We start from the raw sequence: 21,088 nt of genomic DNA, 5'->3' as shown, positions 1-21,088 counted from the left end.
TTGGGTCAGAAGCAGTAGTATCCAGGACCCTCATTATGCAAGGAAGAGATCAAGAGAGGACCCTATTGGACAGTATAGGTTTTATTTATGTATTTATTTATTTACAAATAAATAAATAGGTTATTTATTTGTTTATTTATTTATGGTTGCATTGGGTCTTCATTGCTGCGCACGGGGGCTACTCTTCGTTGTGGTGTGCAGGCTTCTCATTGCGGTGGCTTCTCTTGTTGCGGAGCACGGGCTCGAGGTGCGCGGGCTTCAGTAGCTGTGGCTCATGGGCTCTAGAGCATAGGCTTCAGTAGTTGTGGCGCATGGGCTTGGTTGCTCCATGGCATGTGGGATCTTCCTGGACCAGGACTCGACCCCGTGTCTCCTTCATTGGCAGGCAGATTCTTTTTTTTTTTAAATTTTATTTATTTATTTTTATTTATGGCTGTGTTGGGTGTTCATTTCTGTGTGAGGGCTTTCTCTAGTTGCAGCAAGTGGGGGCCACTCTTCATCACGGTACGCGGGCCTCTCACTATCGCGGCCTCTCTTGTTGCGGAGCACAGGCTCCAGACGCGCAGACTCAGTAGTTGTGGCTCATGGGTCTAGTTGCTCCGTGGCATGTGGGATCTTCCCAGACCAGGGCTCGAACCCGTGTCCCCTGCATTGGCAGGCAGATTCTCAACCACTGCGCCACCAGGGAAGCCCGGCAGGCAGATTCTTAACCGCTGCACTACCAGGGAAGCCCCGTATAGGTTTTAAATGTCTGATAATTGTCCCATGGGTCGCTCCTGGTTTTTTTAAAGGTAAATCTCATTGTGAGGCTTTGGAGGAGCTCTCTTGAAAAGACCCAGCCTGTTTTACTGCTGATGTTTTCAGCTGTGAATTTCTTTATTTCACTTTCTCTATCAGTCTGATATCAACTGCTTTTGAATGTTTCTTAAAATTTAAAGTTTTAAAAAATTTGTGATTCTCAACTCTCCCTTGTTTCTTAGTGCTATTATGATTTTATTTTTTAAAAATCTCTGAATATCAGTAGGACTTTGGGAGATCCAGCCTGTAATCATGGATTAGAAGCTAATATTACTTTTATAATAGGAACAAAGAATATGGAAGTCTGGGGAGAATGTTTTGCAAAGTAGGGGTTGGACTAAATTTACAACTACAGTGGCCCGCTTAGCAAGGCCATCGACTTCTGTTCTCATTTCTCGAGGACATGATTCCGTAATCGTGGACTTGTTGGGAGACTGTAAGCTCTCTTTGTTTTCCAGTGTTGCACTTCTAGTGTTTAACACAGGACCAGGCACAGAGGTTCATAATTAATATCTAATGAATGATCAGAATTAGAGCATTTTTTTCTACCATGGATTCACTTGTCACAGTAGGTCCTTATATTTTTGTAGTTCTTTTACCTTTTGAAAGTATTATTTTCATTTTCATGAGGATTTGCTACCTCCTGACTTCTGTCCCACTTCCTCAGTTAACTTTCTACATTTTTACTTCTTATCATGGGGCTATTTATATGTACATTTTTACAGAGAGCTTTAATTTGGAAACATCCCCTTGAATCACATTCTAGCAATCTTGGTTTGCTGAAAGAAAACTTAGAAATGAGCACATGTTAAAAAAGCATTTTAACAAAGCCCATATACCAAAATCTAGAAGTTCATAGAAGGGCCTTTTTAGCCGGTCATGTGATTCTTATTGGCTTTTATTATAAAAGCTGCTCAAACAGTCATGTTTGTTTAGGGACATATTTTAAAAGGAGAGGGTTGTAAGAGCAACCTAATGATAACTGAAGGAGATAATGCTTGTATCATAGTGCAGTGTAATATGTGAGTTTATTTTTTTTTTTATAAATTTATTTTATTAATTTATTATTTTTGGTTGCGATGGGTCCTCGTTGCTGCTCACGGGCTTTCTCTAATTGCAGCGAGCGGGGGCTACTCTTCGTTGCGGTGCGCGGGATTCTCATTGAGGTCGCTTCTCTTGTTGTGGAGCATGGGCTCTAGAGCGCAGGCTCAGTAGTTGTGGCGCACAGGCTTAGTTGCTCCGGGGCATGTGGGATCTTCCCGAACCAGGGCTTGAACCCGTGTCCCCTGCACTGGCAGGTGGATTCTTAACCACTGCGCCACCAGGGAAACCCAATATGTGAGTTTTATAATGATGGCCCTTCATCAGTAAGACAAGGTTAGATTTGCCACATTGTAGAAAGAGTGGGGAACATTTTCAGTTATTTAGACTATCCTAGACCTGGCTCTAATCGCTGCTCTGACTTACAGGCTGTGCGCATTGTTTAACCTCTTTGAGACTGACCTCTCAGTTTTTACTTCTTTGATCCCCACATCATTCTTCTCTCTTCCCCTAAGGTTCTTGTATGGAATGTGAGAACCTGGAATGACCCCATCATCTCCTTTCTTTGATTGCTTATTTCCTTCAAATCTTAACCCTGATATTACTTTCTCAAGGAATTCATCCCCAACTCATTAAGTTAGGTTATGTACACTGTTGTGTACTCTTATAGCACGTATCGTAATTGCAATTTTGCATTTATTATATGATTGTTTATTTAACAATTTCTTTCAACAGGTATTTATCGAGTACTTAATACATCTTCTCTTGGATTGTAAGCGTTATAAGTCAGAGTAATGACTGGGTCTGTGGGTTTTGTTTCTGTTTTTCTTGGCCACTGTGTCCCTAGCACCTAACACAGTGCTTAGACGTAGGGTGTTCTCAGTGAGTACTTGTTGAATGAATAAATAAAAATGGAGATGATAATACTGCCTACCTTACAAGGCTGTTGTGAGCCCTCAGTGTAATTATGTGTATGAAGTGCTTAGCTTGCTTGTGGCCTGCTCACAACAGTACCTGTAACTGTTGACGTGAGGTAGTCAGTGTACCGTGGTCATAGAGATCGGTTATTATGGATGCAGATAGCCCTCTATTCTTGTTCCCCCACTAACTAGCTTTGTGACCGCATGTAGGTGCTTAATATCTCGGGTTTGCATTTTCTTTATGTATAAGTGGAAATAATAACTACCTTATAGCGTTTTGTAAGGACTGTGTGTGATCATGGTGATAATTGCTCAATAGGTGGTGGTTATACATTGTTTTAATGTTCATGAATAAGAAAATAATTAAAGGAATATATAGGAAGTATCAAAAAATTTACATATGTGGAAACACTGTATTCTCTGATGAGATGATAATACTGTATTGCCATTAGCCCATAATCCCCAGAATATCCAATATTTTCTAATTATGTCTATGATGGGTTGTACTGTGTTGGGTGCAATTTTGTTTTTAAAAGGACTTTCTGAAGTACAGGTCTTCCTTGACTTACGATGGGAATTAGGTCCTGATAAATACATCATAAGTTGAAAATATCATTCGTAAGTCAAAATGTGTTTAATACACCAAACCTACCGAACATACTGTAGCTTAACCTTGCTTACCTTAAATGTGCTCAGAACACTTACATTAGCCTACAGTTGGGCAAAGTCACCCAACACAAAACCTGTTTTATAATACAGTGTTGAATCTCATGTAATTTATTGAATACTGTAGTGAAAGCAAAACCCAGTATGACTGTCTGGTACAGAATGGTTGTAAGTGTGTTGGGTTGTTTACCCTCATGATTGTGTGGCTGACTGGGAGCTGTGGCTCGCTGCCGCTGCCTAGCATCATGAAAGAGTATTGTGCCATATGTTGCTAACCCAGGGAAAGATCCAAATTCAAAATTTGAAATACCATTTCTACTGAATGTGTATTGCTTTCACACCATCTTAAAGTTGAAAAATCGTTAAGTGGAACCATTGTTAAGTCGGGGACCATCTGTATAATGATTGCATATTCTTGAACAGTTGAATTATATTAAGTCCTAAACCTTATAAATTTGAAAATGCCTTAGAATGCCCCATCGTTTATGTGTAAAAGTCACAGTAAGCAAGTGACAGTGTTGGAAATCAGCCGGGATTTTTTGGACCACTGCATGTTCATGGATAATGTTTGAGGATTTAGGATGCTATTCTGAATAGTAGTTCACAGTCCTTTCTGCCTGGAGTCACAGGCATCCCCTGTGCTTTGGATGCTTCACCAGCCTTTCCTGCAAAAGCATATTAAAACACAGTTGACCCTTGGACAACATGGGTTTGGACTGATTGCTCAGGTCCACTTATATGTGGATTGTTTTTCAACAAATCCATTCTACGGTACTACACCATCTGAGATTGGCTGAATCTGCAGATGCAGAACCATGGGTACGGAGGGCCACCTGTAAAGTTAGATACGTGGATTTTCACTGCACTGCGGGCAGCGGGGTGGGTGGGGTGGTCGGCACCCTTAACCCATGCATTGTTCAGGTATCAACTGTACAAGTGAAAAGGGCATTTACATATTTGATAATTTACATATTTAAAAAATTCATTTATAAGCATTTGATACTTTTAACTATTTACAGTAACGTAGTCTAAGCTACCATGTCTAGCCCTTAGTTTTCGTTTGAATTGTTTATACTTTCATCTTGGCTACATGGCCCTGACTTTTGACTTTCATCAGCAAGTGTTTGTTTTATATAGAGTTAATCATTTGCATTCATACAAATGTTTGTGGAGAAAGATGCAAAACTTTCTTGTGATTGGTGATGGACCTTTATTACAGGCTCAGCAAAACAGTCCCTCATCTACGGGATCTGGCAACACAGAGCATTCCTGCAGCTCCCAAAAACAGATCTCCATCCAGCACAGACAGACCCAGGTAGGTCAGTGATTGTTAAACAGAAGAGGAAAAGAAGGGTCTAGGAATAAATACTAATAACTACATATAAAATCTAGGTCCTCCCTTTGTTGTCCCTTTATTTCTCTGACTTCACCTCATGATTTGTGTGCGTCGTATTCAGAACTTGCATTATGAATATTTAGAGTCTTTTGGAAGGTGCTTTTAATTTAACTTTTTGAGGTGTTTGTTTACCTTTCTGGTGTATTGCAGCAGAAATGATTATACTGCAGCATGATGTTAAGGAAAAGACCTCTAGGCCTAGATTCAAACTCTAGCTCTGCAACTTATACCTTATCGTTTTGGGCCTTAGTTTTCTTCAGTTCAAATCATCTATAAAACTGTGGTTGATTATCATTATCTTAGTGTATACAAAACGCTTGTTGGCACAATGTTTATGGTAGGCTTCAGTGAATCTTAATTCCCTACTTTGTGAAAGTACTTAATTTATTCCGTGTACATACTCATTTAGCAAGACCTAGCTAAACTTCTTTTTTTAGAAATTTTTATTGAAGTATAGTTGATTTTACAATATTGTGTTAATTTCAGGTGTACAGCAGAGTGATTCGGTTATACATATATATGTATATGTCTATATTCTTTTTTTCCAATTCTTTTCCATTATAGTTTATTACAAGATATTGAATATAGTTCCCTATGCTATACAGTAAATTCTTGTTTTAAACTTCTTTAACATGTGGCACACCAACATAATTTCTCCTTAAACAGTCTTCAGAAACTCCTTAATTTAGGGAATGTTGTGAACGTTCAAAGATAATATCTGAAAAGGATAGTGGATATATCCTCCATTTTGTGGTATTGAGCTAGCCAAATATTATACCTGGTTTTCTTGAAGCCCGTTGACACTGTGTTGCCTTCAAGACAGGATGCTTGGCAATCTAGGAGAATTTCTTAAGATGCAAGAGCTAAACAACCCTCAGGAGCAGATTTTCAATTTTATTTGAATTAAGCTTTTGAATAGTTGAACAGACTTATTAGATAGTTGCATGTTCATCTCTCCCTTCTGGTTACTCTTTGTTTCCACTAGGTGGCATGTTTGTCGTTTAGAGATTTGGGTCCTGTCTCTGATGGCCTTTTCTATTCAAAGTTAGTTTCATTTCTAGAGTAGTATGTTTCTGTACTGTTCAGTGTACAGCAGTTTGAAAATTTATATATTTGATTCCAGAGCTAATATATTTTTGAAGGGCAGGCATAGCAGAACATAATGCTTAAAGAATGGGATGAGGAAAGCAGATTTAAATTCTTGAGCCATGCGATTCCAGGCTAGTTGTGTTGTCAAGTGCTTTTTTTTTTCCAGAAAAGTAATGAGAAAAATGTGATGACATGTAGTATTTTGAGACTAATCCTAAATTTGTTTTCTCTTTATAGTCTGACCTCACAATAGAAAAAATATCTGCACTAGAAAACAGTAAGAATTCTGACTTAGAGAAGAAGGAAGGAAGAATAGATGATTTGTTAAGAGTAAGTATTAAAATGTCATAAGAGATTTTATAACAAGCACTAATTGATTTTATATATATTTGAATTATGTACATATCATAGAGATAATTACCATAGCCAAATAATAAAGTTAAAAAGTAAACATTTGGATATTTTCCTTTAATCTGAGGGAATCTGAGTAGGGAACGAGGATCAAACCTATATTCTAAACTCTGTCTTTAAATTGGACATCTCAATTATAGAATTTTAATATTTAAATATATACTAGAGGAATATATGTGTGGAGTATTGTATTTCATTTGGAACTGTGAGAATAGGTATAAAATGTTTTCCCATTTCAGGAAAATTGTTTTTTTTAATGTCCTTGAATTTTAAAAACTATTTCACAAGTACTTTTCAGCCCTGGTTTTGCATTTTGTATCTTTTATAACCTATTCATGTAAAGTTTTTTGTGCTTACAAGAGAAACTTCAAAAATAATTAATGTGGAATTAAAAATATACCTCTAGAAAATATACAGTGGTTTTTTTAAATTTTAATTTTATTGGAGTATAGTTGATTTTCAGTGTTGTGTTAGTTTCAGGTGTATAGCAAAGTAATTCAGTTATACATATACATATATTCATTCTTTTTTAGATTCTTTTCTCATATTGGTTATCACAGAATATTGAGTAGAGTTCCCTGTGCTATACAGTAATACCATGATATTTTTTGAAATATATATATATATTTTTAATAAATTTGTTTATTTTATTTATTTATTTTTGGCTGTGTTGGGTCTTCGTTGCTGCGCGTGGGCTTTCTCTAGTTGCGGTGAGCAGGGGCTACTCTTCATTGCAGTGCGTGGGCTTCTCATTGCAGTGGCTTCTCTCGTTGCAGAGCACGGGCTCTAGGTGCATGGGCTTCAGTAGTTGTGGCACGCAGGCTCAGTAGTTGTGACTCACGGGTTCTAGAGCACAGGCTCAGTAGTTGTGGCGCACGGGCTTAGTTGCTCCGCGGCATGTGGGATCTTCCCGGACCAGGGCTCTAACTCATGTCCCCTGCATTGGCAGGCAGATTCTCAACCACTGTGCCACCAGGGAAGCCCTTGAAATGATTTTTTAATATACAGTTTGGCATATTGACTGACCCATTCTTTACAAAATTTTTTTAAGGTTTATTGTTTTCGTATTGTAAAAGCAATACATGCTCTTTATAATAAATTTAGAGAATAGTAAAAAAAATATGACACCCATAATTCCATTACTGAGGTAAAACATTTGGTACATTTACTTCAGTAATTTTTTGAGCTATTTGTTGCATATATATAAATTTTAAAATTTTATTTATTTATTTATTTTTATTTTTTGGCCATGCCACACGGCATGTGGGATCTTAGTTCCCTGACCGGGGATTGAACCTGTGCCCCCTGCAGTGGAAGCACGGAGTCTTGATCACCAGACTGCCAGGGAAGTCCCTGTAGCATATATAAATGCATCTATACATAAATACTACCAATTTATAAATAAAGTTGGCTAACATTTTAATCTTCTCCAGTGTTTTTATTGTTCTCAAGCTGATGTTCCCTTTCCTATTCAGAAATATTTTTCCTTAGGCCTGTTTCTTTTGTTTGTTTGCTTTTCTCCATCTTTCAATGAGGAGAGCCATGTTTGGACTCAGTATCTATTTTCCATCTTTCATTGTTAGCATCCATACTTGCTTGGGGTTGCTCTTATTCCTGTTTTTGTACACTTGGGTGCTCGTTGAATTACCAAGATTTATAATTAGATACTGTGGGTTTAAAAAGTTCCTAACCTAGTTGCAGTATTGGCAGGTTTTTGTCCAGGGTAGCTCTGCTGGACTGAAAAAGGATCATGGGCTTGTCTTCTTCCTTCATCACCTGACTTTCTTAAGATTGAGAAGATGAAGTAAAAAACTGATCCTAACTTAGGACTCTTTTTTGGGGGGTTTAAAAAAAATGTCTGGTTTAATTTTCCAGGAAGTGGTATGTTCCTCTTTACTCACCGCTACCCTCTTTCTACTGCCTTGTTTTCTGAAGGTTGTAGGCTTTCTTTGGGTATAGAGCAGTGCCAGTGGAATGGATATGTCAAAAAAGAAGATACAAAAGGACAGCTGCCACTTTTTCAAGTTGATGAGAGCTTGTGTTTCTGATTTGGAGGGACAGGGGGAATGACCACTGCTCTTTATATCTCCTTTCAGGCAGGCATGGACCATTCATTGAGCTTTTCCATTTTAGTTAGATGTTTGGGTAAGGCTGCATCAGGAGCTGCTAGCCAGGTGCTATTTTAAACCTGAACACAAAATTGTTAGTGTTAGAAACCATAGAAATTGAGTTCTTAAAAGTTTAAGTAAGCTGCCAGAGATTGATTGATGCCATAAATTTGATTACAGATTTCAATGCTCACCTTCCAAAAGTAGATTGAATTTCATATAAACATTACATGATCTTTGTTTTTGTTGTTTTTTTAAATGTTTGTTTGTTTGTTTATTTATTTATTTATTTATTTATTTATCTATCTGGCTGCGCCGGGTCTTAGCTGTGGCACACTGTATGTGGGATCTTTGTTGTGGCATGCGGACTCTTAGTTGCAGCATGCGGGCTCTTAGTTGCAGCATGCGGGCTCTTAGTTGCGGCATGCATGCGGGATCTAGTTCCCTGACCAGAGATCGAACCCGGGGCCCCCTGCATTGGGAGTGCAGGATCCCAACCACTGGATCACCAGGGAAGTCCCAACATTACATGATCTTTGGCTTGTAGATTTTTAAGTATGAATTAGTCACATTTACCCAAATGTACTTGTACTTAGCCTTTGGTAACGTGGTCCATAGAACTCTAGGGGTCTGTTAGAAGAACTAATAAGAAGAAATTATGTTTATGAGGAGAGTAGAAATTTGGAGATGGAAGCTGTTGTACAGTGGTCACTTTAAAAATGAAGCTGAAAAGTCTCAAAAATTGAGTGTGCTATAGTATCTTCCATTTGTGCTTTTTACTGTTTCAGAAACACTTATATCATTTGATTGGGAAATGCTGTATTTTTTTTCATAATTCAAGCAAGTTATTATAAAGTATCATTTATTTGCCAAAAGAGTAGATATCTTTTGTTTAACGCAAGAATAAATTCAGGAGTTGCAAGTCAAAGTTGACCTTGGGTTAGTGGTTCTTCCCTTCTCTGTTATTGTAGGAGGCTTGAATTTTTCAAAGTATTTAGCCCTTCTGACCACAGCTAAAGTAACATTCTGGTGTTCTTGAACCAAGATGCTGTATTCAACTTCTTTGTTAGTTCTGTCTTAGACGGGCATGGGTGTGCCTGGCTTCTCTGGTAAGGAACATTTATATAAATCCATGTCTCTTCTTCTTTGGAAACAAGAACAGAAAAACAAAGAACAATTGAACATAAAGAACATTATGTAGTTTTTTTTAAAAAAATTCTGTAATTTTTTGGTAGTGCTTAATCACCCTTTGGAAGTATTTAATCTGTAAGTGCTAAAAACTGCTCTTTATATGAATTTTAAACATCTCATTCATTGTTTTTTCTTTTATTTTGTGACAATTTAAGTATGTGTGATGTACTAGATTTATCTGTAACTGGCTTTGGGGAGGAATAAAATATGATCAGTAGAAAAACATGCCCACTTCTAGTAACAGAATTCATCTTTAATAAATGATAAGTTTATTAAAAGAGAATCAAGGAACGAAGTACTTACCTTCTTTTTTAAAAAGACATAGTTACTCTTACCTCTTTGAACCTTAATTTTGCTTATAATTTAACAACAAATGATTTTCAGACTCCCTAGAAACTGCTTTTGTATTAATCTATCTTCCTTGGAGCTAATTAAAAAAATTTTTTTTCCATTGAAGGCCAACTGTGATTTGAGACGGCAGATTGATGAACAGCAAAAGATGCTAGAGAAATACAAAGAACGATTAAATCGATGTGTGACAATGAGCAAGAAACTCCTTATAGAAAAGGTAAGTGATTAGTGGTGGCCTGAACTCTGTACCCCAAGATGCTTAGTGTGTGTCATTATTGTGGCTTCTTACTCTTTACCTGAAATGAAAGTATTTCAGAGTAGGGCTTCTTGGGAAAAGACTTCTCATGATTTGACAGTTAGAATTCTTTCTTGTGTGGACACTGAACCAAGTATCCAGAGTGATAATTTGGGATATTTTTTCTGATTGTGCTTTGCTTTGAGTATGGTGTTGGTTGGACAGGGGCAGCTTGTCCTAGTTGAGTTTATTCGGGGTATTGCTCTCCAAAATTCTTATATTCGTCCTATTAATTAAAGCGTGTATCCTGTTACTATTACAAACATTTAGCAAAGTTTTATGTCTATTTCAGATATGGTATTTGGAGTAACTTATGTATATAATGTGATAATTCAGTGCTTTGTGCTTTAAAAAACTAAGTTGGCATTTACTTGTATATGATACTTTAATTGGCTGATGTCTCCTTTATTATAGTAACTGATTAGTTGCAACTTGCCTTTAATAGATATAAGTAACTATTTCTTGAAAATTTTAAAAATATTACATCTCCAGTACTTATTTATCTTATAGTGGAAGTTTTAAGATGATAATACTTCCTAATGAAATTATTACAAGCTAGAGGTTTGAGACAGACGAGTGGTTTTTTTTCTTTTTTTTTCTTTTTTTAAATTTGTATTTATTTATTTTGGCTGCTCTGGGTCTTCGTTGTTGCGGCTTGTTGCGGTATGTGGGATCTTAGTTGTGGCATTTGGGATCTTAGTTCCCCGACAAGGGATCAAACCTGGACCCCCTGCATTGGGAGCCTGGAGGCTTAACCACTGGACCGCCAGGGAAGTCCCAGACTAGCGGTTATTTTTGCTGAAGTCTTTGAAATGCTGTTAAAAAGACAGGGAACACTGATAAAAGTGAAGTGAATTATTTTATTGATGTCAGAGATACTGCGGAGAACTTTGCTTCATCTCTTAATCCATTAATTTTATAGAAAGGAAATCACTTTTTTCCACATTTATAAGAGAAATAACAAGGTATATGTTAACATAGAACATTTATGGGTTATATAGAACGTTTATAGCTTTAGGGTACTTCCTGAAGTCAGTGTAGATTTAGCCAGTTGTCCTAAACTTTGAGCAGTATAGTACAAAAAAATAAACATAATGCTGTATATGAGTTCTCATAGGAAAATAAAATTATTTTCTATTTGTCGTTTTCCCCTAAGTCAAAACAAGAGAAGATGGCATGTAGAGATAAAAGCATGCAAGATCGCTTGAGATTGGGTCACTTTACCACTGTCCGACATGGGGCCTCGTTCACTGAACAGTGGACAGACGGTTATGCTTTCCAGAACCTTATCAAGTAAGTGAATTGTGATGATTAAGTCGAGAACTGAAAAGTTGGTTTGGACTTAAAAATTTTTTTGTAATTGTAGTCATTAATATCTTAGTAGTGACAGTCATCATTTCATTCAGTTTTTGTCACCACATGTGTTAAGAAATGTAGGGAATGAGATAAAGTCCTGGAAAAAAAATGACAAATAATCAGATGAATAAAAAATAAGTTCTACATTAAAGCTTAAAAGAATCAGAATCAACAAAGCTAAGAAAGAAAAATCTGGGACCTGACTTGATATCCTTTTAATTATGTAATTGATTTTCATGAGGAGTACACCCACAGTCAGCATTTATTCTGGGTCCACAGGAAAATGAAATAGGCAAAGACCCAAGGAAGGATTTCCTGAGTTAGGTATAAAACAAAATAAAGCTTTGGAAGAACTTACAGGACATGTCCCTGGGGCCCTTTAAGGGGAGAGTATCCAGTCAGCAGAGATAATCACCTCCTTGGAGGCAAGGACTGAGCCATGGGTCAGGCTGGTGACCAGCCCCACTGCCTGTGCCTCTCAGCAACTTGGAATCTTGAGCATTCCTTCACTTTATTATAACTTTGGTTTGAAACACTCAAGTATTTATTCCAAGGAGGGCGTTAACGTTTAAAATCCTAGAATTCCAACTGTGTAATATTAGCTCAGGACTTAAAAACCTTCAAGTTGTAGTACCTTTTATTGTATCTTATTTATTTATTTTGATTTGATCATTTCCATTTGAGACTGGGTTGCGGGGGGCAGGGGTGGCACATTGTATTTTTAATCATGGGCTCTCAAACCTCTGATCTGTAGATCACCGCAAGTTGAAGGGTTCCATAGACTGCCTTTCCTACCTTTTTTTTCTTGCTGAAATAACTTATTGAGCATCGATTGGAGAGGGTAGAACTACTTTTGAATAGTAATGAAACATAAATAAATAAATTTATGTCTGAAAGAAAAGTACAGATACTGATATTATTAATAATATTTTGTTAATGCGAATTCCCTGGTGGTCCAGTGGTTAGGACTTGGCACTTTCACTGCCAGGGCCCAGGTTTGATCCCTGGTCAGGGAACTAAGATCCCACACGCCACACTGCACGGCCAAATTAAAAAAAAAAAAAAAAAAAAAAGCTTTGTTAATACCAACCTCTGGATTACATATTAGTAGTCAGTGCTTTATATGTGATTCATTAATCTCCAACTTGGTTTAGGTGTGTTTTTGCCTCACAAGTGCACCTCATGTATGTACATTTGGGTGTGATAAGAGGCTGTCAGTCAGATATAATACTGTGGAAGAAAACAGGCTTTTGAATTAGGCTAGATGCCAGAGGCTCAGAGTGGCATCCACTCTGAGCTCTATGCATAGATGATAGCAGAGTTGCACTAGGGCAGTGTAAATGGCTGCTGCAGGGAGGCATGATATCTATTCCTTAACACCCCGACTGTGATGTGCAAATTGCCCTGGAAGGGGCACACCATCCAATTTCGTTAGAATGGGACAGAAGATAAAACTTATATCCCCCATTATTGACCAGAGCCTACCTAATGTTCACACTGAATTCCAGATGTGATAATGACTCCTACCAGCCCATGACAATGGTTACTCCTCAGATGGCAGTTTTGTTTTTTATTTATTTATTTATTTATTTATTTATGGCTGTGTTGGGTCTTCGTTTCTGTGCGAGGGCTTTCTCTAGTTGCGGCAAGCGGGGGTCACTCTTCATCGCGGTGCGCGGGCCTCTCACTATCGCGGCCTCTCTTGTTGCGGAGCACAGGCTCCAGACGCGCAGGCTCAGTAATTGTGGTTCACGGGCCTAGTTGCTCCGCGGCATGTGGGATCTTCCCAGACCAGGGCTCGAACCCATGTCCCCTGCATTGGCAGGCAGATTCTCAACCACTGTGCCACCAGGGAAGCCCAGGTGGCAGTTTTTAAAATGTCTAAAGACTTAAACTCAAAAGGTTAGTGGATTTGTATAGAGATGTAAAATGTAATTACTTTTAAGAAGTGATTACAATTTTTGCTGATAGTAGCAGGTGTTTTATCTTTTTACTCTATAAGCAACCTGACGCCCAGAAGGTTCTGGAAATCTTATGTAGTTAGAGGACAAAACAATGACTTTGCTGTAGAGCCATCGGACCAGAGAAACTGGGACTATCTAAATGAGATTCCTAACCAGATTTGCTTCTCCTAAGTAGATAGCATTTTTTCATGGTTTTAAGTCACATAAATTGCAGACTATCCATCTGTTCTCTTGGGAAGCTATTTCTGGCTGATAACTTTTTTTGATTGTTTTTATTTTGGCACGCCACACGGCTTGCAGGATCTTAGTTCTCGGACCGGGGATTGAACCCGGACCCCAGCAGTGAAAGGGCCATGTCCTAACCACTGGGCCACCAGGGAAGTCCCCTGGCTGATACTTACTAATTATAAGTATTTTATTTTTTAAAGTTGTGCTTTAATAAATTAATTCCCTTTCTTAATTTTAATGCAGAATTGAAGTTCTTTAGTTGTAAAAGGCTGTAGCTGATGTCCTCACAAATGATAATTTTCTGTGTATGAGAAACTCCATGACACATAATTTGGTGGGCAAGGTACCTGAACACAAGGCAGGAGTACTAGGTTTTATAGGAAGAGGCAAACCTCAAGACATTAAAAATTTAATCACACAATCAAATATAGTCTCAGTAGGAGCCTCAACACAGTTCTTTTGTTTTCACTTTGTTCCTTGGCTCTGTTTTGAATGATCTTTATTAAGATCCTGAAACAGAGGATTTACTGTCTAATAGGAAGATCATAACAGATTTGTAATGTTTTTTGACTATGCTAGTAATTTTTCCTAAAAATATGTTTGAATCTATTGAAAAAGTAGCTTATTTTATAGTTCTGAGAAAGTAGTTATATTAAATACTATTGTTATTCAGGACACAATTTTTTATTTAAACAAGTCTTAAAGTCTCAAATAATCAATGGCAAGGCAATAAAAACTTTTTATTAAGATTTTCTTTATATTAAAGTAAAGCACATTAAAGTAATGGAATTTGACCTGTATACAAAATCGTGGTTGTTTAAGATGTGGATTATCAGAGGGAGTAAATGAAACTTTATAGCACTGTTACGCTAGTCCACATATTTATTCTGGTGTGTAAGGAATCATAGAATCCCATTTTAAAGTGATTTCTCCTGAACCATCTGATTCTTGGTCACAGGATCCATAGAGAGACAATTCGTTTGTTTTAATTTTAATTTTTTTATTGAAGTATAGTTGATTTACAATATTTTAGGTGTGCAGCAAAGTGATTCAGTTATACATATATATATGTATTCTTTTTCAGATTCTTTTCCATTATAGGTTATTGCAAGATATTGAATATAGCTCCCTCCGCTATACTGTAGGTCCTTGTTGTTTATTTTATGTATAGTAATGTGTATCTGTTCATCTCAAATTCCAAATTTATCCCCCTGTCCTTCCCCTCTGGTAACCTAAGTTTGCATCCTGTGTCTGTGAGTCTATTTCTGTTTTGTAAATAAGTTCATTTGTATCATTTTTTTTAGATTCCACATATAAGTGATATCATATGATATTTGGAGAGACAACTCTTTTTGTTGATTTTATAAATGCCAGATTTTCCTTGGGTAGTATATACCATTTTACAGTCTCTAGTACACACAGAACATATGAAATCCTGGGAATCTTTAAAAATTCTTATCTTGGATATTTAGACGCTATCTGTAGATCACCACTAAAATTATTTTGGTTAAAATAATGTCTGAAAGTATGTGCATTTGTTTTTTAATACCTCTCCTACTAGTTGTGATACAGTTGTGCTATTGAAGTTGCCTTTAATCGTTTCCTAGGGCTACTGTCACTAAATATCATAAACTGGGTGGTCGGAAACAACATAAATTTATTTTCTCACAGTTGAGGAGGCCAGAAACCTTGAAATCAAGATGTTGGCAGGACCATGCTCCCTCTGAGGCCGCTAGGGAGGCTCCTTCTTTGGTGTTCCGTGGCTTGTGGCAGCATAGCTTCAGTTGCCTCCATCTTCACATGTTGTTCCCCTATGTGTCTCTGTGTCTTCTCTCCTTTTCTTATGAGGATACCAGTCATATTGGATTAAGGGCCCACCCTACTCCAGTATAACCTTATTTTAACTAATTAAATCTTCAATGACCCTGTTTCCAAAGGTCATAATCTGAGGTTAGGACTTTAACATATCTTTTTGGGTGACACAGTTCAGCTGATAATGGTACCTAAAGCTGATGGTCTTCTTATCGTTTACAAATAATGGCTTTTAAATAGAGTTATTTAGATTTGAATGAGATAAATTTATCAGGTCATCAATACTTTTGTAAAAGATAGTGGAGGTGCTTCCCTGGTGGCGCGGTGGTTGGGAATCTGCCTGCTAGTGCAGGGGACATGGGTTCGAGCCCTGGTCTGGGAGGATCCCAAATGCCATGGAGCAGCTAGGCCTGTGAGCCACAACTGCTGAGCCTGCGCGTCTGGAGCCTGTGCTCTGCAGCAAGAGAGGCCGCGATGGTGAGAGGCCCGCGCACCGCGATGAAGAGTGGCCCCCGCTTGCTGCAACTGGAGAAAGCCCTCGCACAGAAACGAAGACCCAACACAACCAAAAATAAATAAATTAATAAATTACAAATGTGGCTTACAATTGGGATTCATATAATATTAAAAAAAAAAAAAGAAGATAGTGGAACTGGGACTTCCCTCGTGGCACAGTGGTTAAGAATCCACCTGCCAATGCAGGGGACACAGGTTCTATCCCTGGTCCAGGAAGATCCCACATGCTGCAGAGCAACTAAGCCCATGCGCCATAACTACTGAGCTCGCACTCTAGAGCCCACGCGCCACAACTACTGAAGCCTGTGCGCCGTAGAGCCCACACCTCAACTGCTGAAGCCCGCGTGCCACAAGTACTGAAGCCTGCGTGCCTAGAGCCCGTGCTCCACAACAAGAGAAGCCACCGCAGTGAGAAGCCTGCGCAACCCAACAAAGGGTAGCCCCTGCTCCCCGCAACTAGAGAAAGCCTGTGTGCAGCAATGAAGACCCAATGCAGCCATAAATAAATAAATAAATAAATTTAAAAAAAAATGTGTGGGGCTTCCCTGGTGGCGCAGTGGTTGAGAGTCTGCCTGCCAATGCAGGGGACATGGGTTTGAGCCCTGGTCTGGGAAGATCCCACATGCTGCAGAGCAGTTGGGCCCGTGAGCCACAACTACTGAGCCTGCGCGTCTGGAGCTTGTGCTCCGCAACAAGAGAGGCCACGACAGTGAGAGGCCCACGCACCGCGATGAAGAGCCCCTGCTTGCCACAACTGGAGAAGGCCCTCGCACAGAAACGAAGACCCAACACAGCCAAAAATAAATAAATAAATTAATTAATTAATTTTTAAAAATGTGTGGATTTTCCCTGAAAACATTAGGAAATTAGTTTTATTTTATATTTAATAAGGGTAATTGCTAAAATCTCAATCTTCCAAAGCAGTTAGTCTTCAGAGACAAAATGTTGTGGCACTCCACTAGTACACTGTGGTTTATAGTTAAACTATATATTGTATGGTTATCTTCAGAGAGTTCAGAGTGTCTTGAACTCAGTGAGGCCCCTGAAAGGGTAGAAATGAGCTTAAAGATATTTTACCAATTTTTTTAATTGGGAAACTCATATTCAGAGAAGATAAATGTTTTCCTCAAGGACATTCATTAAGTGAGAAGGAAGATTGTGATTTTACCTAAGAATTCTGTGTCTTAATCCAGAATTCTTTCAAGCCATGAATTATTCATATACATATATTTTGGAGGGAAAGGCATATCTCTAATAGTTAAAAGATTTTCTTACAGAAGCAGACAACACTTGAATTAAAATTTCTGCTCTGCTGTTAAATTGACATCTAATCAATAACCCAGCTCATCTTGAAGCCAAGAGAATCGTAATATCAAGTGAATGGATATTTATTTGCGGTACTCTGTCTGATCAGGTTAACCTTGCTTATGGTGTTGCCATTTTAGATGTGGCAGGGTAAATTGTACTATGGGCATCTGCTCTGGGGTATATAGTCTTGTTTTTCTGGTTGCCGTTCTTCCAAGAAAGATATACTGAATCTGGAAAAGGTCTAAAGACCGACTGCTATAGTGTTCAGGGAAGAGGGTCGAGTAGAGTTCATTTTAGAATATAGGTTTAAAAAATTAGATTGTATCATTTTGCGAAAGTGAAGTTGGATTGAGAAAAGGAGATGGATAAAAGCATGGTAGAAAGAGAAGGTGAAGGAAGCTAGCATTTGACTGTCAGGTCAACTATGATGGGTGATTTAAAGACTTTAGTCTGTTAAGTCTTGGTATACTTTTATATGCCAAGTCTATAAACCTTAGTGTCTTTCAGGTAGCAGGATACGTGAGAGAAAGTGGATTACTTATATTGGTATTTTTATTGACTCCTAGTTTGTAAACTAGTTATTATTAAAAAATTAGACATCTTATTAGGAAATACTCTAACGGAAATGGTGTTAAATATCTTAAGAGTCTTTATATATGTTTTTTATTAATTCATTTTGCATACTATTTCCTAAGGAGTTTTTACTAGTTGAAAGGCTTCATTTTGCTTTCTCTAAGTGTACATCCTTGTTCTTAAAAAACTTAGTTTAGGTTTCACCGTATTAGTGACTGGGAAAGACTTGGCTGTGGTAATGCCTCACTTAGACTGAATAAATGATAGGTCTAGAAGGAAAATCTTTTTTACTTTGTTTAGCATCCTTCAAATTTGGTATCTTTCTAGATAGAATTTGAGGAAACTATAATCCAATAAAAAAAATAAAAAGGCACTTGGAACCTTTTGCACTTTCTTTCTTATGTAAATACAGTTCTCTACTTTACTGGGTTCATTACCAGGAGTTGTTTTCTTTTTTTTTAAACTTTGGGTTTGTTTGTTTGTTTGTTTGTTTATTTATGGCTGTGTTGGGTCTTCGTTTCTGTGGGAGGGCTTTCTCTAGTTGTGGCAAGTGGGGGCCTCTCATTATCGTGGCCCAGGAGTTGTTTTCTTAACTGTTAAAAAGCAATCAGAAAATTTTTCCTTTTGAGTTAGAAAGTAAGGTCACAATAGAAATTTGATATTGTTTCTTCCTGCCCACTTTCCTACTCTGAGAATTACCATAATTAGTGTCTTAAAAGTACAGATTCATTCCGAAAAACAGTTCTATCACCAAATATTTGGCTTTTCCAACCTGAAGTTAAAGTCAAATCTCTACTTAAAGGGGTTTATTTTTTCTGGAGTCTATCGAATATGCAGGTAACAAATATATTTATGTTTATTCCACAGCCATGTTCAAAAAATTTTGACCTTCTTCCTCTGTGCAACATCTTTTGTATCTCTAGGCAACAGGAAAGGATAAATTCACAGAGGGAAGAGATAGAAAGACAACGAAAAATGTTAGCAAAGCGGAAACCTCCTGCCATGGGACAGGCCCCTCCAGCAACCAATGAGCAGAAACAGCGGAAAAGCAAAACCAACGGAGCTGAGAATGAAACGTATGTTCTTTATTAATGTGAACTGAGATACCATATTCTCCCCTGAGATACAAACCTCCTATTGAGTGGCACTGGAAAAAGTGATAGATTGTGGAGATTTCTAGAGCTTAAATTTTCTTTTTAGTTACATTAATGGATTTGCTCAACTCATATAAAAGCCATCTAAAATTAACTCATTTTCTTAGTCATGATCTTATATAAGGAGTTTCAAATGAGAGGGAGAAAAAAATGTCATTTAACTTGATGTCATGATCTTTGGCCACTCTTATAACAAATGTGAAGTCATTAGGTATTCAAATGATATAACTGCTTACATGTGGTTCCAGGTTATGGTATGTTGGCTTCATCTTATGGGGATTACCTGACTCTATTTCAGACTGAAGAATGCACAACTGAAGAATGCTATTTAGTAGTCTAAAGAACACTAGTTAACACTCACAAATTTAGGTGTAACCTAAGAAAAAATAGGTATTATTTTAGGAAAAGGACATTTTCCCAGTAAACCAAATCTTGACATTCCCAGTACTTTTACCTGTTCTGGCAACCTAAGGAAAACACCAGTATCTTCAATTGCAGTGTAGCCATCTATTTCACTGCCAGTCAACAATTATTCCATAGCTATCATGAATATGAGGAGTAGAATATTCAGAGTACAAATGCCTTCCTTTTTCACTCCAGCCCCATGTCAGATTTTCCTAATTGATTTTTGAATTCTTGACCACTAAGAGAATCTTCCTCTAGGACAGGAGTTGGCAAGCTTTTTCTCTAATGGGCCAGATGATAAACACTTTAGGCTTTGCGCACTAGAGGGTCTCTGTTGCAGCTACTCAACTCTACTGTTACAGCTTGAAAGCAGCCATAGACAGTACATAAGTGAATGGATGTGGCTGTGTTCCAGTAAAAGTTTATTTCTAGAAATAGACTGTGAGCTGAATGGCCCACAGGTTGTAGTTTGCCAACTAGGCAGGACTGCTAAACAGTTAGAATTGGTACGGGAAATAAAACCTATATATTACTTACCTGTTTAAAATATTTCTTATGCATACCCTAAAGACATTTAAACCATCGCCTCTGTCTTCAAGAGGCTTTCCAATTAAAAAGGAAAAAAAGATCTACAAATAATGATGTAGAAAATCTCTACAGAATTGATGGTAGCCATGAAGTCATTTTCTGAATTGGATATTTGAATGTTTGAAATTTAAAATATGTTTTTTCATAGAAACAGTCGTTGGTATTGTAATCAGTATTTCCATAGTGGCTACATTGGTTTTTCAAGGGAAAAAGAAATTTTGTAAAGCTGTCATTGTGGGATTTAAAGATAGCTACAAATAAGAGATAATGATATTATGTAATTTATTGACTAATATGTCTTTTGCCATTAATGTTTTCATATTAGTTCACAAAAACATATTAACCCATAATCCACCTCAAGTATAATAATACTTATATTACACCATTGTTAAAAGTTCATGACATCCCAGAAATGTATCTTTCTTCATTCCAGTGAGAAAGATGGCTTAACACCAGTCCTCACCCCATACATACCTGATGTGTTGGGGAGCCTTTTCCTTGACATTCATTTAGTAAGTCTGTGTTAAATGCTTATTATATATTCAGCCCTGTTCTGGACACTCGGGTACAGAGCTGAAGGATACAGCCCAGTCTTACGAGCTCACAGTTTATTTAGGGGAAATGAACAGATGAATAAACTAATAATTACTTTAAGTGTTGTGATAAAGGTATACACAGTGAATAAGTTTGGAAAACATCTTCACTTCACAAATATTTTAAAACTAGATTCTAAGTAAAAAATATTTCCTTTCAAAAAGTCCAAGTAGGAGCCCAGATTTGAAGAATTCTTCAGGCAAATGTTGTACACTTTAATCTGATTATTGTCTTCTTTCATGACTCCTATATTTATTGTGTAGGGACTCTCCTTCCAGTGTTACTTGAAAATTATTTCATGCTAGTGCATAAAACCATTGACTT

The 21,088-nt window shown here is 37.5% G+C and overlaps 1 protein-coding gene and 1 non-coding gene across 3 annotated transcripts in view; both read left to right on the top strand.

Moving 5' to 3' along the window:
- Window positions 1-21,088, top strand: part of TLK2 (tousled like kinase 2) — a 106,844-nt gene that overhangs the window by 56,150 nt on the left and 29,606 nt on the right. For both annotated transcript variants that reach the window (XM_059907330.1, XM_059907329.1), the window contains exons 8-12: window positions 4,645-4,740; window positions 6,148-6,240; window positions 10,078-10,188; window positions 11,423-11,559; window positions 18,947-19,099. In XM_059907330.1, the coding sequence (XP_059763313.1) occupies window positions 4,645-4,740; window positions 6,148-6,240; window positions 10,078-10,188; window positions 11,423-11,559; window positions 18,947-19,099 (590 nt within the window). The remainder of the gene's footprint in view (window positions 1-4,644; window positions 4,741-6,147; window positions 6,241-10,077; window positions 10,189-11,422; window positions 11,560-18,946; window positions 19,100-21,088) is intronic.
- TRNAE-UUC (transfer RNA glutamic acid (anticodon UUC)) lies at window positions 12,567-12,638 on the top strand. The gene has a single exon. It is a non-coding gene; the product is annotated as a tRNA-Glu (tRNA).

The sequence above is a fragment of the Balaenoptera ricei genome, chromosome 20 (genome assembly GCF_028023285.1).
Source record: "Balaenoptera ricei isolate mBalRic1 chromosome 20, mBalRic1.hap2, whole genome shotgun sequence".
Classification (NCBI taxonomy): Eukaryota; Metazoa; Chordata; class Mammalia; order Artiodactyla; family Balaenopteridae; genus Balaenoptera; species Balaenoptera ricei.
Note: the sequence above shows the minus strand (reverse complement) of the source record. Positions and strands in the feature narration are given on the sequence as shown.